Source organism: Hyperolius riggenbachi, chromosome 8 (assembly GCF_040937935.1).
Source record: "Hyperolius riggenbachi isolate aHypRig1 chromosome 8, aHypRig1.pri, whole genome shotgun sequence".
NCBI classification, from domain to species: Eukaryota; Metazoa; Chordata; class Amphibia; order Anura; family Hyperoliidae; genus Hyperolius; species Hyperolius riggenbachi.
This window is the reverse complement of record NC_090653.1, coordinates 280,628,667-280,650,036: the sequence shown is the minus strand read 5'-3', so window position 1 is coordinate 280,650,036 and position 21,370 is coordinate 280,628,667. Positions and strand designations below refer to the sequence as shown.

At 47.1% G+C, this 21,370-nt stretch overlaps 1 protein-coding gene across 2 annotated transcripts in view; it reads right to left on the bottom strand.

Moving 5' to 3' along the window:
- LOC137527928 (sulfotransferase 1 family member D1-like) overlaps positions 1-14,299 on the bottom strand; it is an 83,601-nt gene extending 69,302 nt beyond the window's left edge. The window contains exons 1-2 of one of the 2 annotated variants that reach the window (XM_068249000.1): positions 14,184-14,299; positions 8,053-8,237 (exon numbers count right to left, since the gene is read on the bottom strand). In XM_068249000.1, the coding sequence (XP_068105101.1) occupies positions 8,053-8,185 (133 nt within the window). In that variant the 5' untranslated portion in view covers positions 8,186-8,237; positions 14,184-14,299. Of the gene's footprint in view, positions 1-8,052; positions 8,238-13,868; positions 13,888-14,183 lie in introns of those variants that run through there. The other variant, XM_068249001.1, reaches the window with a different exon arrangement.
- Between the last annotated feature and the right edge of the window lie 7,071 nt (positions 14,300-21,370).

Genomic DNA, 21,370 nt, shown 5'->3' with positions numbered 1-21,370 from the left:
TTGGTGTCAGGGCCGGCCCGCCCATGAGGCGGGGTGAAACTTTTGCCTCAGGCGGCACTTCTGGGGGGGCGGCACCCGCCCGTCCATGTGTGTGGGGGGCCGCCCGAGCTGGAGGGGATAGCGGGCAGGAAGGGGGTATTGGGCCTAGCGTGCGCTCCACTGACGGCGTAGCAGGAAGTGACGTCAGTGGAGCGCACGCTGGCCTGGAACGAGGAAGAGGTGAGTAATCCCCGCCCGTTGCCTCTTACAAATAGCTGCAGCCACAGCACGGACCTTTTTAAAGCTGGAGGGGAGCGGAGGACGGGGGACCCAGGCGAGGGAGGGGGGGGGTCCGACCCCCCCTCCCCGCCGCTAGGCCCAATACCCCCTTCCTGCCCGCTATCCCCTCCAGCTCGGGCGGCCCCCCACAACAACGGCTTGGGGGGGGGGGGGGGGGGGGCGGCGGCGATTTCTTTGAAAATTGCCTCAGGCGGCAAAAACTCTAGGGCCGGGCCTGGTTGGTGTGTAAACTGTTTGCACATGCTCAGTAGTGTTGGAGGAGGAGGTCTCCCCTCCTCCTCCTCGGCCAGCCACATGGCTAATTAATATTCACTAAAAATTATATATGCTCAGCGCAGAGTCCAAAAACAAAAGACGAGTCATCAACAAAGGATAAAAGCAGGCAAATCTCCACCACAATAAATATTGGGTTCACGGCACAGCTCTGCAATCATGGATACCCAAAAAAGGAAAGAGGCTTACCAGCTGGTGACAACCCACATTATAAGGTTGTATCAACGCTTTGGTAGGACATCAGGAAGCAACAGTCTGTCCAGGATCCACCAATTCAGCAATGATTCATCTTACGAATGGATATCAGTAAACATCATAAAAAACAAACAAACGCAACTCTAAGTGTAAACCGTTTAATATAGAGTTTTCATAGTAAAAACAGCTTAAAAATAGCATAAAGACAAAACTTACATACGGGGCCCATGCAATGGGAACCCCAAAAAAAAAGTTGCACGCGTGTATGGGTCAGCAGTAAAGGACAGTATGAAGGTGCCGCCTGTCTCCTTCCCTGGATCCTGGACAGACTGTTGCTTCCTGATGTCCTACCAAAGCGTTGATACAACCTTATAATGTGGGTTGTCACCAGCTGGTAAGCAGGGCCGGCCTTAGGTTTCACAGCGCCCTGAGCGCAACCTGATTTTTGTGCCCCCCCCCCTTCATCCTTTTCCCATGTGCATATACACGCACGCACGTATACACACACACAGGCCCATATGCAATTCCCCTTTCTCTTGATATATCTCCTACAACAGTGGTTCCCAACCTTTTTGATGTCATGACACATCATGCCAAATGCTCAGATCTCTGGGACACGTCACGTATGTATAATAGAAAAATACTATTAATAACCACAAATGGATGGAAAGAGTGCATTATCATGAATACACTTAAAAATGAAGGCTAGAACCTTTCAGGAATATGAATAAAAACAATCAGTGGGACAGTTAGCTGCCTCCTCCCCCATTTAGAATGATAGCACAGCATTGCCAAGCATAGGTGCCCCCAGTATAGGAAGTCAGTTGAAAGTCTCCATCCTCCCCATAGGTAGCCAAGCGTAGGTGCCTCCAGTATAGGTAGCCAGGAGTAGGTGCCCTCCCTCAGTATAGGTAGGCAGCTATAGGTGTCCCCAGTGCATCCATCTGAAAATGGCGCCTGCGAATAATGGCGCACGGTGTTGCCGCTAATCCGTTTGCCGCTTATCGCTATTTAACGTTAAAGCCTTATTATTATTTAACGTTAAAGCCTTATTGTTATTTACCGTTAACACACAGAACCAGCTCTCTCTGTACCTAACCCCTAAACCCCCCTGGTGGTGCCTAACCCTAACCACCCCCTGGTGGTGCCTAACCCTAACCACCCCCTGGTGGTGCCTAACCCTAACCACCCCCTGGTGGTGCCTAACCCTAAGACCCCGCTGGTGGTGCCTAACCCTAAGACCCCCCTGGTGGTGCCTAACCCTAAGACCCCCCTGATGGTGCCTAACCCTAAGACCCCCCTGGTGGTGCCTAACCCTAAGACCCCCCTGGTGGTGCCTAACCCTAAGACCCCCCTAGTGGTGCCTAACCCTAAGACCCCCCTGGTGGTGCCTAACCCTAAGACCCCCCTGGTGGTGCCTAACCCTAAGACCCCCCTGGTGGTGCCTAACCCTAAGACCCCCTAGTGGTGCCTACCCCTAAGACCCCCCTGGTGGTGCCTAACCTTAAGACCCCCCCAGTGTTGCCTAACCTTAACCTTGACAGTGTTACATTAAATCCATTCCCCGTTTTGCAGTTAAATAACATCTGCAGTTTGGCTTATGCAGGGCGCTATTGATAAATAACGTTAGTGTGTGCCACTATTGATAAATAACGTTAGTGTGTGCCACTATTGATAAATAATGTTAGTGTGTGCCGTTTTTCTTCTTTTTTCCCTGTGCGCCATTATTATGCAGTACTAACGATAAATAGCGATAAGCGTATCTTTTTAATGCGGCGCCATTTTTATGCATAGGCGCTGTGCGCCATTATTCACTGATCCCGTCCCGCGTATAGGAAGTCAGGTGTTGGAGCCCTCAGTATAGGTAGCCAGCTATAGGTGTCCCCAGTATATGAAGTCAGGTGTTGGAGCCCTCAGTATAGGCAGCCAGCTATAGGTGCCCTCAGTATAGGAAATCAGGTGTAGGTGCCCTCAGTATAGGCAACCAGCTATAGGTGCCCTCAGTATAGGCAACCAGCTATAGGTGCCCTCAGTATAGGAAATCAGGTGTAGGTGCCCTCAGTATAGTCAACCAGCTATAGGCGCCCCCTTGGAAGCTGGCGCCCTGAGCGACCGCTCCGGTCGCTCATATCAAAGGCCGGCTATGCTGGTAAGCCTCTTTCCTTTTTTGGGTATCCATGATTGCAGAGCTGTGCCGTGAACCCAATATTTATTGTGGTGGAGATTTGCCTGCTTTTATCCTTTGTTGAAGACTCGTCTTTTGTTTTTGGACTCTGCGCTGATCATATATAATTTATCTGTTTGTGAACTCTGGACATCGTTCTTCTCTCAGCGGCAGCCACTTTGTTTCCTTGGCGCTGATACACATATGCAAACTAATTAATATTCACTGCACGGTGTGACGTGCAGTGTTTACTTCCTGGAGCGGCCGCTCTGTGCGGCGATTGGCCGGGCGGGACCACGTGATGCCGCATGCGTCCAAGAGTACGCATCACGGCATCACGGACGCCAGAGTGAGCTGCACAACGTGGCTCAGTCTAACGTCCACATCCAACACCACCAGGCGTTGCGTTAGGGCAGGGCCGGAGCTACCATAGGAAAAAATGGGCAATTGCCCCAGGGCCCCAGAGTCTCTAGGGGCCCCCAAGGTGTCCCTCCCACATCTTAACTGTTGCTCCCCAGGGACTCTGCAGAGTCTGTTAAGTTGGGAGGTGCTTGGGGGAGGGTCAGCAGCCAGCTCAGGGGCCCAGGAGGGAAATTTGGCTGCAACAAAGGGCATCTAATGATGCTTTTTGGTCGGAGGTGTATGTTGGGGGGGGGGGGGGGGCAGGCTAATTTTGCCCTAGGGCCCAATTGTTACTTGAACCGGCCCTGCGTTAGGGGCACGTTATGCGACCATAACGTCCCCTAAAATGCAACGTCCTGGTGGGAAAGTAGCCTTAAAATACAAGTAACACATAAAATAAGAATTGTGTTTCTTTCAGAGTAAAATGAGCCATAAATGACTTTTCTCCTATGTTGCTGTGACTTACAGTAGGCAGTAGAAATCTGACAGAACCAACAGGTTTTAGACTACTAGTGTATCTCCTCATGGGGGAGTCTCAGCATTGCCTTTATTTTTTTATAAAGACACTCCCTGAAAAGGAGTTATACAAGGATGCTGGCCAGCCTCCCTGCTCACTGTACACTTCTTTGGCAGTTGGACTGTCCAACTGCCATTCACCAAGTGCTTTGGAAAATAAAGAAAACCCTGAGAAACCCCCATGAGGAGATGGGTTAGTCCAAAACCTGTCAGTTCTTTCCAGTTTCTACTACCTACTATAAGTGGAAGCGACATAGGAGAAAAGTCATTTATGGCTCATTTTACTCCGGGAGAAACATACTTTTTTTTTTGTAACAAATGTTTTATTAGAAGAATCACAGCAGTACACAACAATAAAGGTTACGCCATACAACCGTCTCTTGTAAGGATTATAAAATATCCAGAACACATGAGGGTAATTTACAACCTTCCAATAAGACTGTCAAACATAAGTGATCCTTCTAAGTTTTAACTTAAAACAGATCATAGAACCAATATACAAAATTCTGACAAGAAGTCCAATAGGTCAAGAAGATTAGAAGTCCAATAGTCCAAATAAGAATTACTTCTTATTTGTATGTGTTTATATGTATTTTAACTAGAGTTGGGCCGAACGGTTCGCCGGCGAACGTGGTTCGCGCGAACTTAGGTGGTTCGCGTGCGGGTGTCGCACGCGAACGTTTTGCGGCAAAAGTTCGCAAAAAATCGGTTCGCCCCATAATGCACCTGAGGGTCAACTTTGACCCTCTACATCACAGTCAGCAGGCCCAGTGTAGCCAATTAGGCTACACTAGCCCCTGGAGCCCCACCCCCCCTTATATAAGGCAGGCAGCGGCGGCCGTTATGGCCACTCGTGTGCCTGCATTAGTGAGAGTAGGGCGAGCTGCTGCAGTCTCTCATAGGGAAAGATTAGTTAGGCTTAACTTCTTCCTGGCTGCATACCTGTTCTGTTCAGTGAGCCCTCAGCCCACTGCATACCTGTACTGTGATCCTGCCACTGCATACCTGTTCAGTGATCCTGCCACTGCATACCTGTTCATTGATCCTGCCACTGCATACCTGTTCAGTGATCCTGCCAGTGCATACCTGTTCATTGATCCTGCCACTGCATACCTGTTCAGTGATCCTGCCAGTGCATACCTGTTCATTGATCCTGCCACTGCATACCTGTTCAGTGATCCTGCCAGTGCATACCTGTTCATTGATCCTGCCACTGCATACCTGTTCAGTGATCCTGCCAGTGCATACCTGTTCATTGATCCTGCCACTGCATACCTGTTCATTGATCCTGCCACTGCATACCTGTTCATTGATCCTGCCACTGCATACCTGTTCAGTGATCCTGCCAGTGCATACCTGTTCATTGATCCTGCCACTGCATACCTGTTTATTGATCCTGCCACTGCATACCTGTTCAGTGATCCTGCCAGTGCATACCTGTTCATTGATCCTGCCACTGCATACCTGTTCATTGATCCTGCCACTGCATACCTGTTCAGTGATCCTGCCAGTGCATACCTGTTCATTGATCCTGCCACTGCATACCTGTTCAGTGATCCTGCCACTGCGTACCTGTTCAGTGATCCTGCCACTGCATACCTGTTCATTGATCCTGCCACTGCATACCTGTTCAGTGAACCCGCCACTGCATACCTGTTCTGTTCAGTGAACAGTTTGGTGTGTCAGTGTGAAGCAGTACCTTCATTACACTACCTGATTGATGTATACACATGCAAGATGTTTTAAAGCACTTTAGGCCTGTCATTTAGCATTCAATGTGATTTCTGCCCTTAAAACGCTGCTTTGCGTCAAATCCAGATTTTTCCCGGGGACTTTTGGCATCTATCCCACTCCGCCATGCCCCCCTCCAGGTGTTAGACCCCTTGAAACATCTTTTCCATCACTTTTGTGGCCAGCGTAATTATTTTTTTTTTTTCAAAGTTCGCATCCCCATTGAAGTCTATTGCGGTTCGCGAACTTTAACGCGAACCGAACCTTCCGCGAAAGTTCGCGAACCCGGTTCGCGAACCTAAAATCGGAGGTTCGGCCCAACTCTAATTTTAACCACTTAAGCCCAACTGGACGAACAATCTCATCCAGTTAGGCTGCACGCATTCCTGCGGGCCGCACGCGCTCCCCCGGGGCCCTCGTGCGCGCTCACAATGCCTTCCTTTAGCCCAGCGATCAATGAAAGGGATTATAGATCCCTTTCATTGGTCGAATCTCCCTGCAGAAAAGCTGACAACGTCTCTTCAGACGCTGCGGTTTTTCTGAGCTCAAAAAGTTCCCCGTCTTCATTCTTCTTCCTGGGAGCGAGATCGATCGCTCCCAGGACTTTTTGACTGTGGCCATCTTGTGGCCAAATAGTAAAACTACACCCACAACCACTTTCTATTAAATTAATACATTTTTAACATTTAAAGAGGAACTCCAGTGAAAATAATGTAATAAAAAAAGTGCTTCATTTTTACAATAATTATGTATAAATGATTTAGTCAGTGTTTGCTCATTGTAAAATCTTTCCTCTCCCAGATTCACATTCTGATATGTATTACATGGTGACATTGTTACTGTGGGCAGGTTATGTAGCTGTTTCTAGCTGTTCTGTCTGTTACAGACAGCTAATAACAGCTATTTCCTGTCTGTGAACATTGTTACATTGTGGCAGTTTGCCAGCAGTACCGCGGTATTCAGAGGTTCTTGTGGGAGGGGTTTCAGCACAAAATCAGTCACACAGCGCCCCCTGATGGTCTGTTTGTGAAAATCATTGTATTTTTCATGTAAAATGGGGTATCAGCTACTGATTGGGATAAAGTTCAATTCTTGGTTGGAGTTTCTCTTTAAAATTAGCTGTTTCCCTCCCACATCAAAAAATACCCAAATAACATTTTTAATTAAAAAAATAAATAAAAAATTACAATAATAATAATTAAAAAAAAAAACATAAATAGTTACCTAAGGGTCTGAACTTTTTAAATATGCATGTCAACTAAGTATATTAATATAATTTTAAATAGTGAAATAATGCTTTTTTTTCCATTCCTTTCTTAATATTCCTGTTAAAATGGATTTAGAATAAATTAATTCTCAGCAAAATGTACCACCCAAAGAAAGCCTAATTGGTGGCGAAAGAAAACAAGATATATAGATCAATTCATTGCGATGAGTAGTGATAAAGTTATTGGCAAATGAATGGGAGGTGAAAGTTGCTCAGATGCAAAAAAAAAAAACACCCTTCGGGCTTAAAGGGAACCTTAACCATGGATTAAAAAAAAAAGTTTCACTTAACTGGGGCTTTCCCAAGCCTCCTGCAGCCGTCCTGTGCTCGCGCAGCTCCTCCAGTGTCCTCCGGTCCCCCACCGCGGCTTAGTTTCGTTTTCAGCCGACTGCCAGTCGTCCTCCGGCAATGCGTCCTATTCTTCCACATTCCCCGACGTAAAGTGCCGTAAAGCACGTCCATGGAATGCATTCCCCACCGTAAAGCGCGTCCGAATGACGCGCTTTACGGCACTTTACGTCGGGGAATGCGGAAGAATAGGACGCGTTGCCGGAGGACGACTGGCAGTCGGCTGAAAACGAAACTAAGCCGCGGTAAGGGACCGGAGGACACTGGAGGAGCTGCGCGGGCACAGGACGGCTGCAGGAGGCTTGGGAAAGCCCCAGGTAAGTGAAACTTTTTTTGTATCCACGGTTAAGGTTCCCTTTAAGGGGTTAAATTTTACAATTTGATGATATTTGCGATAAGGGTCCTTTAAACTGTATGCTACTCAAAGATGCAGATGGTGGTAGCCTTCTCCATGCTTCTGTCCTTTCACTACAAACATGCAAGCACTGCACGAATATGGACAGACAAAGACATGCTTGTGGTGACATCAAATACCAGTAGTTTGGGACTCATCGTAGTTTAGAAATCTTCTTTTAGTCTTCCTGTGGAACTTCAGGTCTTGGGCATGGCAAAACTAGACTATCGATTTGTAATTTTTATGCAGGTTCATATTATCTGGGCTTTTAGTCATTTTATGTTGTCCCTCAAGGAAATATGGATTTATCCATGAACACTAGCACTACAGGTGTGCTAACTGAGTGTCATAAACCATGTTAGTCCAGCCAGCCCATGTTTGTCCATAATCTGGTGGAAAAAAAATGTCACCCCACCCTGCTCACCGACTAGAGAGCTCTTCACGTATCAAAACAATTTCAGTAGATAATAAAATTAAACTCACCAGATTTCGGGTAAGTATCTATTAAAACATCTCCGGGTCTTGCCTGGAAGTTGTAGATCTCATCCCAGTTTGCAGCTATCACTTCGGATATTGCCATTCCCTCCACAATGGTCAGCTTTCCACGCGTGGCCATATTTCCCAGAGAGAAAACAACAACCAATTTACTTTCTTTGGTGATTTCTTGGCTGTGGAAATGAGGAACAGAAACCAAGAGACTATATCTTGAGGGAGTGTCTACATCAATAACAATGAAGCCGATGTACTGAATGAACTACTTCTGGCCAATCTCTGAAGAATTTCATACACATGTTGACATACAAGATATTTTACAACTGGATGGTAGTAAAAAAAAAGTAACCCTCTCACCTCCAGTCTGCTACCAGAAGCTGCAGGTACAGGTGTAGAGGAGTCACCTGACAAAGAGAGAGGACCCCGAAATGTGTTGTGACGAGTGTACTCCTGCAGGAGGTTGTGTAGATGCGTTTAGCAGGACAGGTTGTTGCTGGTCTGTGATTTCAGATCTCGTGGCTCCACTGGCCACGTTCTTTCCACTCTGGTCACCTACCCTGTACTCCACTCTCCTCTTAGTAGTAAGTGCAATAATTTGTATTGGTTTTTCATTCGTTTGTTTGTTTTATGTTTTTTTCAGTTTACCTATTCTGGAAGTGAAGAAGCTGTTTGCATGGACTTTGAGCCTATTGGTTGAGAGTTCCATTGGTGGTCTGCTAGGGCTGTGCTCTACAATTCTATGCATAGTCTCTTATGCATGCCTAATAGGGATAGGCTCCTTTAGAAATATAATAAGCCTCTCTGATGCGCCACGGAGTTGCTGTGGTAGAAACAAAACAAACCCTATGTGAGCGTATGAACCAGTACAGATTCACTATTAACAGCTAAAAAAATAATAATAATTATACTGATCTCCCAGTGCCCACACATTTCTGCTTACGGGGACACAGTTTAAGCGATCTTCTCGATGCTGTATTAATGGGTGGCTTCAAGTCACATAAAGACAGAGAGACAAAAATATATACATTGGTTCAAAACTGTTGATAGAGGTTTGTAATGCTTGTACAATGCTGATGGAATTTAAATAGCACATTTCTTTTTAGGCTATAACAAGTATTGTATGTGATCTGCCTCTAAGTTAACTTTTGAACTCTGGTTTTATGATCTCTCCTCATCGATCTGAGTCTGTGGTATGTGATGTTTAAGTAAACAAAGAGCCTTATCTATGTGTTATAAATTAGCAAACATTCTGGTAAGACCCTTCTGATGTTGTAGTTAAAGGGGAACTTCAGCCTAAACAAACACACTGTCATTAAGTTACATTAGTTATGTTTTAAAATAGAATATTAGTTATTATTAAAATAGATAAGTAATATAATCTCTTACCCACCGTGTTTTAAAAGAACAAGCAAATGTTTGTGATTTCATGGGGGCAGCCATCTTTTTGATGTGGGCAGCCATGTTTTTGGTTAAAAGGAGGTGACAGGGAGCATGAGACACAGCTCCAACTGTCCTGTGTCCTGATCACCCCTCCCAGCTGCGCGCGCTAGGCTTCAAGTCTCAAATTGTATAATGTATAAATGTGTGCCCCCCCCCCCTCCTCCACCTTGCATGCATTTATACATTACCTGTCCGATGTCAGCCTCCACGCGGTGTCCGTCCACCTCACCAGGTTCCTCATACATGATAGCGGCGCATAGCATTAGACGCCAGCCGCTATGTGTCACTAGTGTGTACGCGTGTATGTGGCTGTTAGAACCCGGCTAGATGGATGGACACTGCGTGGAGGCTAACTGGACAGGTAATGTATAAATGCACACACAGGGAGGGGGGGACATTTATACATTGGGACGCAGCGGCGGGGCGGACACAATGGGCTCTGACGATTCCCTGAAGATTTCATGCTGAAATCGGACGGGAATCGGTCTGCAGTATATGGGCAGCTTTGACAAGAGACAAATTTATCTCTAATCATATTACTCTTAATAGAATTATGTCAGGAGATCTAGGGCTGTATGCAATTAACTTTTTCTCCTGAGTTTTCTCCAAGGAGATAATTTTTTTTTTTTATGTTCGATTTAGAATACATTTTCAGCACTTTTCAATGGAAAAAGTACCAAAATGTCGGTGACAAAATACTATCAAAATTATTAGGCATATTTGTTTGCTTTGCTGGTGGTGTAAAAAAATTTTATTGACAAGTTTGAAAATTTCAAAACTCAGGAGAAAAAAAATAATTGCATATTTGCGTTTTCAGAGTGTGCCCTTACTTTGGAAGAAAAAAATCTAGTAAATCTCAAATTCAAAATTAAAAAAAAAATTTGCGCCAAAACGAACAGCAGCAGAACGAGAACAACAACATCAGAAATCCCATCATGCTTTGCACAGCATCTAAGGAAAAATGCCCGGGCAGTTGTCTTCTGTGCAGCTGAAAATGAGGCTTGGGTAATACAGTACACCTTATTATTGTTTAAATACAATTAAAGGTAGCCATACATCTAGCGATTCTGATTCGATCGACAAAGTGTTCAACTTTTTTAAAGAATCAACTTCAGTATGGTTGATCGAAAGTCAATCGACTAGTGGCCCACACACTACAAACGATATCCCATGCGATTCACCTTCACTAGTCGATCTGATCAATGTTGTCTCCATGCTCTGAATGCAAAACTCGATTCAGAGTCGATCAAATGACATGTGTCAGTAGCCGATTCCTATGCAATCGACCAATATCTTGCATCCTGCTCGATCGACCAAGCTGGTTGATTCGAAATGAAATCAGCCACTTTTCATCGATTGGGAATTCTGGAACACTCGATTCCCTCTCAATTCTATAAAATGATCGAATCGAATGGTCGATCGTACAGCCAAATTGCTAGATGTATGGCCACCTTAAGTCTGTCAAAGGCCACTAAGCCAACCAATAAACTGGAGATGGGTAATAGGCTGGCTGGGGAGCTGGGGATGGGTACTAGGCAAGCTGGGGAGCTGGAGATGGGTAATAGGCTGGCTGGGGAGCTTGGGATGGGTAATAGGCTGGCTGGGGGGCCCCGGGCAGTGAGAGTTCCTGGGGCCCCAGGCTGGCTCATGCACCATTGTTTTTAATTTTATTGTAGTATCCCATGAAGTTTAGTTAGGAGGGGGGCAGATGAGAGGGAATATCCTGCACGCTGGTGCCCCCTGCTGGTCATATAGCCATTGTCTATATGCAACTGAAGCCCTCTCCAACTGACTGGCTGACTTGCTCAGCTTCTGCTTGATTAATCACTGCAAGCTAGGTGTATTATATGTGTGCATTTCTCATTGGCTTATAAGTAGCCTGCAGGCTTTATAAAGCAGCAGAGAACTGTTTGGGAGTGAGTTTCTCCAATTGTGTGTTTGGTAAGTTTTAGAGCAGTAGGAGACAGGCCTTGGAGGTGGCAGCTCCAAGGTTTTGGCTGCGCTCACATATGGTGTTAGATGCTGGTTCTGGGGCCCCGGGCAGTGAGAGTTCCTGGGGCCCCAGGCTGGCTCATGCACCATTGTTTTTAATTTTATTGTAGTATCCCATGCAGTTTAGTTAGGAGGGGGGCAGATGAGAGGGAATATCCTGCACGCTGGTGCCCCCTGCTGGTCATATAGCCATTGTCTATATGCAACTGAAGCCCTCTCCAACTGACTGGCTGACTTGCTCAGCTTCTGCTTGATTAATCACTGCAAGCTAGGTGTATTATATGTGTGCATTTCTCATTGGCTTATAAGTAGCCTGCAGGCTTTATAAAGCAGCAGAGAACTGTTTGGGAGTGAGTTTCTCCAATTGTGTGTTTGGTAAGTTTTAGAGCAGTAGGAGACAGGCCTTGGAGGTGGCAGCTCCAAGGTTTTGGCTGCGCTCACATATGGTGTTAGATGCTGGTTCTGGGGCCCCGGGCAGTGAGAGTTCCTGGGGCCCCAGGCTGGCTCATGCACCATTGTTTTTAATTTTATTGTAGTATCCCATGCAGTTTAGTTAGGAGGGGGGCAGATGAGAGGGAATATCCTGCACGCTGGTGCCCCCTGCTGGTCATATAGCCATTGTCTATATGCAACTGAAGCCCTCTCCAACTGACTGGCTGACTTGCTCAGCTTCTGCTTGATTAATCACTGCAAGCTAGGTGTATTATATGTGTGCATTTCTCATTGGCTTATAAGCAGCCTGCAGGCTTTATAAAGCAGCAGAGAACTGTTTGGGAGTGAGTTTCTCCAATTGTGTGTTTGGCTGGGGAGCTTGGGATGGGTACTAGGCTGGCTGGGGAGCTAGGGATGGATACTAGGCAAGCTGGGGAGCTGGGGATGGGTACTAGGCAAGCTGGGGAGCTTGGGATGGGTACTAGGCTGGCTGGGGAGCTTGGGATGGGTACTAGGCAAGCTGGGGAGCTAGGGATGGGTACCAGGCTGGCTGGGGAGCTAGGGATGGGTACTAGGCTGGCTGGGGAGCTAGGGATGGATACTAGGCAAGCTGGGGAGCTGGGGATGGGTACTAGGCAAGCTGGGGAGCGGGGGATGGGTACTAGGCTGGCTGGGGAGCTTGGGATGGGAACTAGGCTGGCTGGGGAGCTTGGGATGGGTACTAGGCTGGCTGGGGAGCTTGGGATGGATACTAGGCTGGCTGGAGAGCTAGGAATGGGTACTAGGCTGGCTGGGGAGCTTGGGATGGGTACTAGGCTGGCTGGGGAGCTAGGGATGGGTACTAAGCTGGCTGGGGAGCTATGGATGGGTACCGGGCTGGCTGGGGATCTGGAGATGGGTAATAGGCTGGCTGGGGAGCTAGGAATGGGTACTAGGTAAGCTGGGGAGCTGGAGATGGGTAATAGGCTGGCTGGGGAGCTAGGGATGGGTACTAGGCAAGCTGGGGAGCTGGGGATGGGTAATAGGCTGGCTGGGGAGCTAGGGATGGGTACTAGGCAAGCTGGGGAGCCGGAGATGGGTAATAGGCTGGCTAAGGAGCTTTTGATGGGTACTAGGCAAGCTGGGGAGCTTGGGATGGGTACTAAGCTGGCTGGGGAGCTAGGGATGGGTACTAGGCAAGCTGGGGAGCTTGGGATGGGTACTAAACTGGCTGGGGAGCTTGGGATGGGTACTAGGATGGCTGGGGAGCTTGGGATGGGTACTAGGCTGGCTGGGGAGCTAGGGATGGGTACTAGGCAAGCTGGGGAGCTTGGGATGGGTACTAAACTGGCTGGGGAACTTGGGATGGGTACTAGGATGGCTGGGGAGCTTGGGATGGGTACCTGGCTGGCTGGGGAGCTTGGGATGGGTACTAGGCAAGGTGGGGAGCTTGGGATGGGTACCAGGCTGGCTGGGGAGCTTGGGATGGGTACTAGGCTGGCTGGGGAGCTTGGGATGGGTACTAGGCTGGCTGGGGAGCTAGGGATGGGTACTAAGCTGGCTGGGGAGCTAGGGATGGGTACCGGGCTGGCTGGGGAGCTGGAGATGGGTAATAGGCTGGCTGGGGAGCTAGGAATGGGTACTAGGTAAGCTGGGGAGCTGGAGATGGGTAATAGGCTGGCTGGGGAGCTAGGGATGGGTACTAGGCAAGCTGGGGAGCTTGGGATGGGTACTAGGCTGGCTGGGGAGTTTGGGATGGGTACTAGGCCAGCTGGGGAGCTGGAGATGGGTAATAGACTGGCTGGGGAGCTTGGGATGGGTACTAGGCAAGCTGGGGAGCTGGAGATGGGTAATAGGCTGGCTGGGGAGCAAGGGATGGGTACTAGACAAGCTGGAGAGCTGGAGCAGGAAATGAACCCGAACTTCCGGCTCTGAATGCGGAAGTGTACGCCGATGGAACTCACCAGAATGCAGGTCGGTGGCAGGTGAGTTAACCCCGCATTTCCCGCTCTCGCCTCCCACACTCTGTAGGACGCTCTCGCTTTTTGGGAGCGTATTATTGCTCATCCCTGAAGGTCATTGACCTTGTACAAATCACACTGCCAGCCCCCAAGAGATTACATACTGTAGTGCCCCTCCACCAGATACAGGCAATACATCTTACACCGGAGCATAGTCTTCTGTGCTATAATAACCGGGTTCTCTTTGCAGTAACAAAATAGTTACTTTGTGCAGCTTGTCCATATACACAAAGGTTGCAAACACAAATCTGTATTTACCTCTGGAATGCGTGTAGCCCTTCTTTCTTAGTCTGGCGGCACCCCTTCTCTTCCCTTGTTGCGTGTCTGCCTGCTGCTATCTGTCCACAGACTTGCAGTGTAACTTCTCTGCCCCTGTTATCAGCAGGTTATCAGTGTTACAGCATGTCATCAGGGAGGCCTCCACTGTGTGACAAGCTGCGATTAGTCAGTGAGATGGCAGTACAGGACTCCCCTCTCCCCGGGACACCTGTGTATCTCACCGCATTAAAGTAACCATACATCAGGCGATTTGGTTGCATTGTCGCTCGCCCATGCTGCAATATGTCGGGCTGAAGTTGGTTGGTTGGGTGTGCAGCGGTTCAGCGGCCAATTTCGGAGCAAGCAACAAAACCCCCGCCGCCACAATGTATAAATGTGCCCCCCCCCACCTTGCATGCATTTATACATTACCTGTCCAATGTCAGCCTCCACGCGGTGTCCGTCCATCTCGCCAGGTTCCTCATACACGATAGCGGCGCATAGCGTTAGACGCCAGCCGCTATGTGTCGCTAGTGTGTACGCGTGTATGCGGCTGTTAGAACCCGGCTAGATGGATGGACACTGCGTGGAGGCTAACACTGGACAGGTAATGTATAAATGCACACACAGGGAGGGGGGGGACATTTATACATTGGGACGCAGCGGCGGGGCGGACACAATGGGCTCTGACGATTCCCTGAAGATTTCATGCTGAAATCGGACGGGAATCGGTCTGCAGTATATGGGCAGCTTTGACAAGAGACAAATTTATCTCTAATCATATTTGATTGGAGATAAATTTGTCTCTTTGTCGAATCTGTCAGGTCTATGGCTACCCTCACTCATAGCCCTGTATACTTACGGTTCCACAACATTCACTGGCTGGTTTGCAGCAACTGTCTATTCATGCTACTGCTAATTACTCTGAATAGAATTATGTCAGGAGATCTAGGGCTGAATGCAATTAACTTTTTCTCCTGAGTTTTCCCCAAGGAGATAATTTTTTTTATCTTCGATTTAGAATATATTTTCAGCACTTTTCAATGGAAAAAGTACCAAAATGTCGGTGACAAAATACTATCAAAATTATTAGGCATATTTGTTTGCTTTGCTGGTGGTGTAAAATAAGTTTATTGACAAGTTTGAAAATTTAAAAACTCAGAAAAAAATAATAATTGCATATTTGCGTTTTCAGAGTGTGCCCTTACTTTGGAAGAAAAAATCTAGTATATAGTGCTCAGGGACTTACCTAAAAACAGCCCTGATTGCTGCATTTCATATGTGGGTGTGAGTGCTGCATTTCTTATGAGGAGGGGTGGGGTGATTGTGTCATTATATAAATGAGGGTGATTGCTGCATATCATTTGTGGGGATGATTTCTGCATTTCACGTGTGCGGGCAACTGGTGACAATATTTTATTTGGAAATAAGGGTGAATTTTTTAGTTTTATATCCATCACTAATCACCTGCCCATAATTTAATAATAATATACCCTCTTGACATGCATATTAAAAAAAACTTTGTCCCTAATGTATGTAGGTGTAATTTTACTATTTGACCACAAGATGTCCTTGAGCATTACTTCCTATAAGCATACAATAAGTATGCTTAATAGGAAGTAATGCATAGCTGTGTTACTCGGAAGTGACGCAGGCATCTCATTGATGCCTGCGATCACGGTGGCCTAGAGGGGAGATGAATGAAATATGCCTAACAATTAGAAGCCAGAAACGAGCGAGCTGGAGGAAGCGTGAGATAGAGAATGATCACTGTTTTTGTGATCACTGTCCTATGTGTGATGGTGACGCAGTAGAGACACCTAGTGGCTGAACAACAGTAGGCTCACGTCACTTCCACTGGCATAATACAATTTCTCTTAGGAGTAACTTTAGATTTTAGTTAACTAGGAAATTGAGCTACTATATTCTGGAGGCATCTCCACTTTCTGAAAATAAATCTTTTGATTGAATGGTAATATTTTCTTTAAAATCGGATCTTTTGATAAAATTGGCCAGGGAGACCAAACTATTTTCTTTAATGTTTTTGTCCGTCCGTAAGTTACACCAATTAAGTGAATGAAGTCACGGTATATTACACACTGCAGTACATTGTGTAACCTATCCTTATTCCTATCATTATACCTCTGATGAAGAGGGTGCTCCCTCAGGAAACGCGTTAGCTTTGGCATGCTTTTATTCCTCTGAAATAAAGAACTATACACTTACCTTGGTCGCTGGAAATCATTTGTAGATCATTGGACAGCCTGTGACGGAACCAAGTAATGAGCCTGAAGAAAGCTTTTCATATTGTATCCACAGGACAGAGTAATGTCCTGATCCTTGATCAGGCGACTATCTTCTTGATGCAAGCGTATCCCATTGTGAATCCATTTTTAAAGGGATACTGTAGGGGGGTCGGGGGAAAAGGAGCTGAACTTACCCGGGGCTTCTAATGGTCCCCCGCAGACATCCTGTGTTGGCGCAGCCACTCACCGATGCTCCGGCCCTGCCTCCAGTTCACTTCTGGAATTTCTGACTTTAAAGTCAGAAAACCACTGTGCCTGCGTTGCCGTGTCCTCGCTCCCGCTGATGTCACCAGGAGTGTACTGCGCAGACACAGACCATACTGGGCCTGCGCTGTGCGCTCTTGATGACATCAGCGGGATCGAGGACACGGCAACGCACCATTAGACCATTAGAAGCCCCGGGTAAGTTCAACTAATTTTCCCCTAATACCCCTACAGTATTCCTTTAAGGATTGTACAATCTTACCACTTCTGTGTAATATGAGTGGTTGCCTAAAGCATCGAATCAGTTTACCCTTCTACTACATAGATTTGGTAAAATTTTACAATCAAAATCCTATCATTAGTGGGCATCTTAAAGGGACTCCGAGCAGAGTAGAAACTATGGAAAGATGCATATCATTTTAAAGCTCTCTTTCTCCTCTTTCCAATGATATATAAACCGCTGCCCTACGCCTTTTAGTTTTCGCTATTTTCGCGATTGAAATTGCCGCGGCCGCGATTTCAATCGCGAAAATAAAGAAAACTAAAAGGTGTAGGGCAACGATTTAGGTGTCGCCAGAAAGAGGAGAAAGAGAGCTTTAAAATGATATCCATCTTTCCATAGTTACATTGTATTACACAGGACGACTTTTTCTGATGAATGGAGCTGCTGACACTGGGGAAAGTGTCGTCCTGTGTAATACAAGTAACTATGGAAAGATGGATATCATTTTAAAGCTCTCTTTCTCCTCTTTCTGGCGACACCTAAATCGTCGTTCTACGACTTTTAGTTTTCTTTATTTTCGCGATTGAAATCGCGGTCGCGGCAATTTCAATCGCGAAAATAGCGAAAACTAAAAGGCGTAGGGCGGCGGTTTATATATCATTGGAAAGAGGAGAAAGAGAGCTTTAAAATGATATGCATCTTTCCATAGTTTCTGCACTGCTCGGAGTCCCTTTAAAGTGAAACTAAATATTTAAAAAAAGGAGTTTACAGAGCAACCATGACCAATGATTGAACTTCATCCCAATCAGTAGCTGATACCCCCTTTCCCACGAGAAATCGTTTCCTTTTCTCAAACGGATCATCAGGGGGCTCTGTATGGCTGATATTGTGGTTAAACCACGCCCACAGTGTGATGTCAGGACCATGGTTCTGTCATCACACTCTGGGAGCCTTGTTGCATTGTGGGAAATAACAGCTGTTTACAACTGTTTCCGACTGCTAAAAAAGCAAGCAGCATCTCCTTCCACATCACCTGCCAGCAGTAAAGAAGTCGCCATGTGATAAATGTCAGAATGTAAATCAGGGAGAGGAAAGATTTTACAATGGTCAAATGCTGACTAAATCATTTATTCATAATTATTGTAAAAATGAAGTACTTTTGTTCATTACGTTATTTTCACTGGAGTTCCTCTTTAACTTGCCTGGGGCTTCTACCAGCCCCCTATGCCCGTGCCGTCACTGAGCGATCCTCACCTCCCTCGCAGCACCCCTCTTTCATTTGGATGCGGGGCCCAGTCCACTCCTGATCGCATGGCCGTTGTGCTTGCAAATCTCTACTGTGCATGTGCAGTGCGCTCCCTACAATGGGAACGTGATTGAGGATGCACGTGATCGTGCATGCGCAGTGGCCGTCGACTCGAGGAGTCCTCCAGCAGAAAGAGGGGCACTGCAGGAGACTAGAGGATCGCTCAGCGACGGCGCGGACAGTCGGACACAGGGCAGCTGCAGGGGACTGGTTTATTTGTAATCAGCCCCGTTTCTAGGGCCGCTGAGGGGGGTGGGGCGACCTGATGGAGGGGGAGCCGGAGCTGTGGGGAGGGCGGTCCAATCTCTCCTTCCCTTGCTCTCCCGGGCCTCACTCCATGCTCTCCCCTCCGTTGCAGAGTGAGCATAGCAGGAACCGCTGTATATAGCAACTCAACTCCCTGCGTTCCAATCGCCGATCACTTGCCGCTGGTCTCCTCCTCTGCATAGACGCTTATACACACTCTACTTCCTGTTTAGCAGGAATTAGAGTATGTATAAGCGTCTATGCAGAGGAGGAGACCAGCGGCAAGTGATCAGCGATTGGAACGCAGGGACCAGGGCTGTCCTCCCCACGGCTGACTCCCCCTCCCCATTATGGCGGGGGGGGGGGAGGGGGCAGCTACCTAGCTATCTAACCTATATTGCAGGTACCTACCTATTTAACCTATACTGGGGGCAGCTACCTATCTAACCTGTACTGGGGGCTCCTGCCTATCTAGCCTATACTGGGGGCACCTACCTATCTAACCTGTACTGGAGGCACCTACCTATCTAGCCTTTTCTGGGGGCACCTACCTATATAACCTATACTGGGGACAGCTACCTATCTAACCTACTATACTGGGGGAACCTACCTATCTAACCTGTACTGGGGCTCTTACCAAACTAGCCTATACTGGGGGCACCTACCTATCCAACTTATACTGGGGGCACCTATCTATCTTACTTGTACTGGGGGCACTTACCTATCTATCCTATACTCGGGGCACCTGCCTATCCAACTTATACTGGGGGCACCTACCCATCTAACCTATACTGGGGGCACCTACCTATCTAACCTATACTGGGAGCACCTACTTATCTAACCTGTACTGGGGGCTCCTACCTATCTAGCCTTTACTAGGGGCACCTACCTATCCAACTTATACTGGGGGCACCTACCTATACTGGGGGCAACTATACTGGCTACCTATACTGGAGGCACCTACCTGGCTAACCTATACTGGGGGCAATTATACTGGGGCACCTATGCCTGGCTACCTGGGTGGCTGGATGGTTAAGGGCTCTGCCTCTGACACAGGAGACCAGGGTTCGAATCTCGGCTCTGCCTGTTCAGTAAGCCAGCACCTATTCAGTAGGAGACCCTAGGCAAGTCTCCCTAACACTGCTACTGCCTATAGAGCGCGCCCTAGTGGCTGCAGCTCTGGCGCTTTGAGTCCACCAGGAGAAAAGCGCGATATAAATGTTATTTGTCTTGTACCTATACTGGGGGGACCTATAGCCGGCTACCTATACAGTACTGAGTGCAACTAGACCTGGATAACTTATACTGCAGGCACCTATACCTGGCTCCATAGCGGAGGGGGAAGCAGGGGCGGCGCAATTTTTACACCCTCGCCCTGGGTGCATTTTAGCCTAGAAACGGCCCTGTTTGTAATTATAGATGAACATAGTCACAGGCATTTGGAGGACCAGACAGATTTATTAATTTATTCTTTTTGTACAGTATATAAGTTTTAGCAAGTGGTATCACACTTATACTCAGTATCTTGGATTTAGAAAGAATCACTTTATAGTACTAAATTCTTTCAGTGTGTAGAAAACAGCGACATCCGAATGTCAGTCATTATAATTGTAACATTGTCGGCATATAGCGCAGTGTTCGGCTATGGCCATCATGAAATATTGCCAAGATCTGTGGGTGTGAATGTAGCACCCCAGCTAATGATTCCATGGATAAATTAAAAATTGTGGGGGGAGAGGGGGCACCCCTGTCTGGTGCTGTTTGAGATGTTAAATATATGTATCTGCAACCCTGCAGAAAGAAAACTAGCCAAAGAATTAAAATAGCGAGACATAACTGCAATTATGAAAGCTTCTGGGAGGCCAAACATCTCCAAAATTTGCCTTATATCCGGTCAAAGGCCTCCTCTGCATCCAAAGTGAGAAGAAACCTTCAACCTTTCTGCTACTTGCACAATATCTATGCGTCTTCTCATGTTATCTGATGCTGGCCTACTTTTCATGAAACCAGCTTGGTCTTTTTTGATAAGATATATCATGACTTTTTCAAAAATATTGGCTAAAATTTTGGTGTAAATTTTAATGTTGGTCTACCGCTGGAAGGTGTTGATGGGTCTTTTTCTGGTTTGGGGATTGTAACGATAGTGGCTTGGAGCATCTCAGCTTGATGTTGAGCCTTTTTCTTTGATTGAATTAAAAGAAGAGAGAGGTGGTAGTAAAGTTTGAGGGTCGTCGTTGTCATACGGGTCTATCTTCATGGAAATTTACCAGAGAACTATTAAACTTTCTCGTATACAAAGAACAAATCTGTGAAGCACTGGAGGATTTTTTTTTTAACTTAATGAGACTCCTGGGATGTGCAAAAAAGTGTTATGGGAAGCTCACAATCTGATGTGCCACACCCAAATTCTGAGGTGATCACTACATTTTTAGGCAAATTAAAACTACCTAAAGTTAAACCAGAAGGTATTGGGCCTGATGCAATTGTCAGACTCGCCAGCGTTAAAATGCTGGGGAGTCCGGTAATTGGGCGGCGTTATCCTAGGTAGGGTGTTAAAAACTCACTTGGGTGATATTATTGTCCAGCGAGTTTTACACCCTATCCTATCCACTTTTCATGTTGCTGGGAAGCGATGCAACCCGTCAGACATAAGCGTTAGCTTAGACCTGCAAAAAGCAGGTCTAAACACGCTACTGCACATCTTCCACCGCTCCATCTTATGGAGACTCCCACAGCTCCCCGGGCAGACCAATGCTGCATGGGCGGACCAACGAGGAGCTCTGGGGGTCTCTTTATTAAAGGAGACCCCCAGATGCAGCGGCAGATGTTCGGCGAGTCGCGCGCATCTCCTGCGGGAGTGAGGCAGCAGCTGGTGCTGAAGGACAGCACCACAGCACAAAAC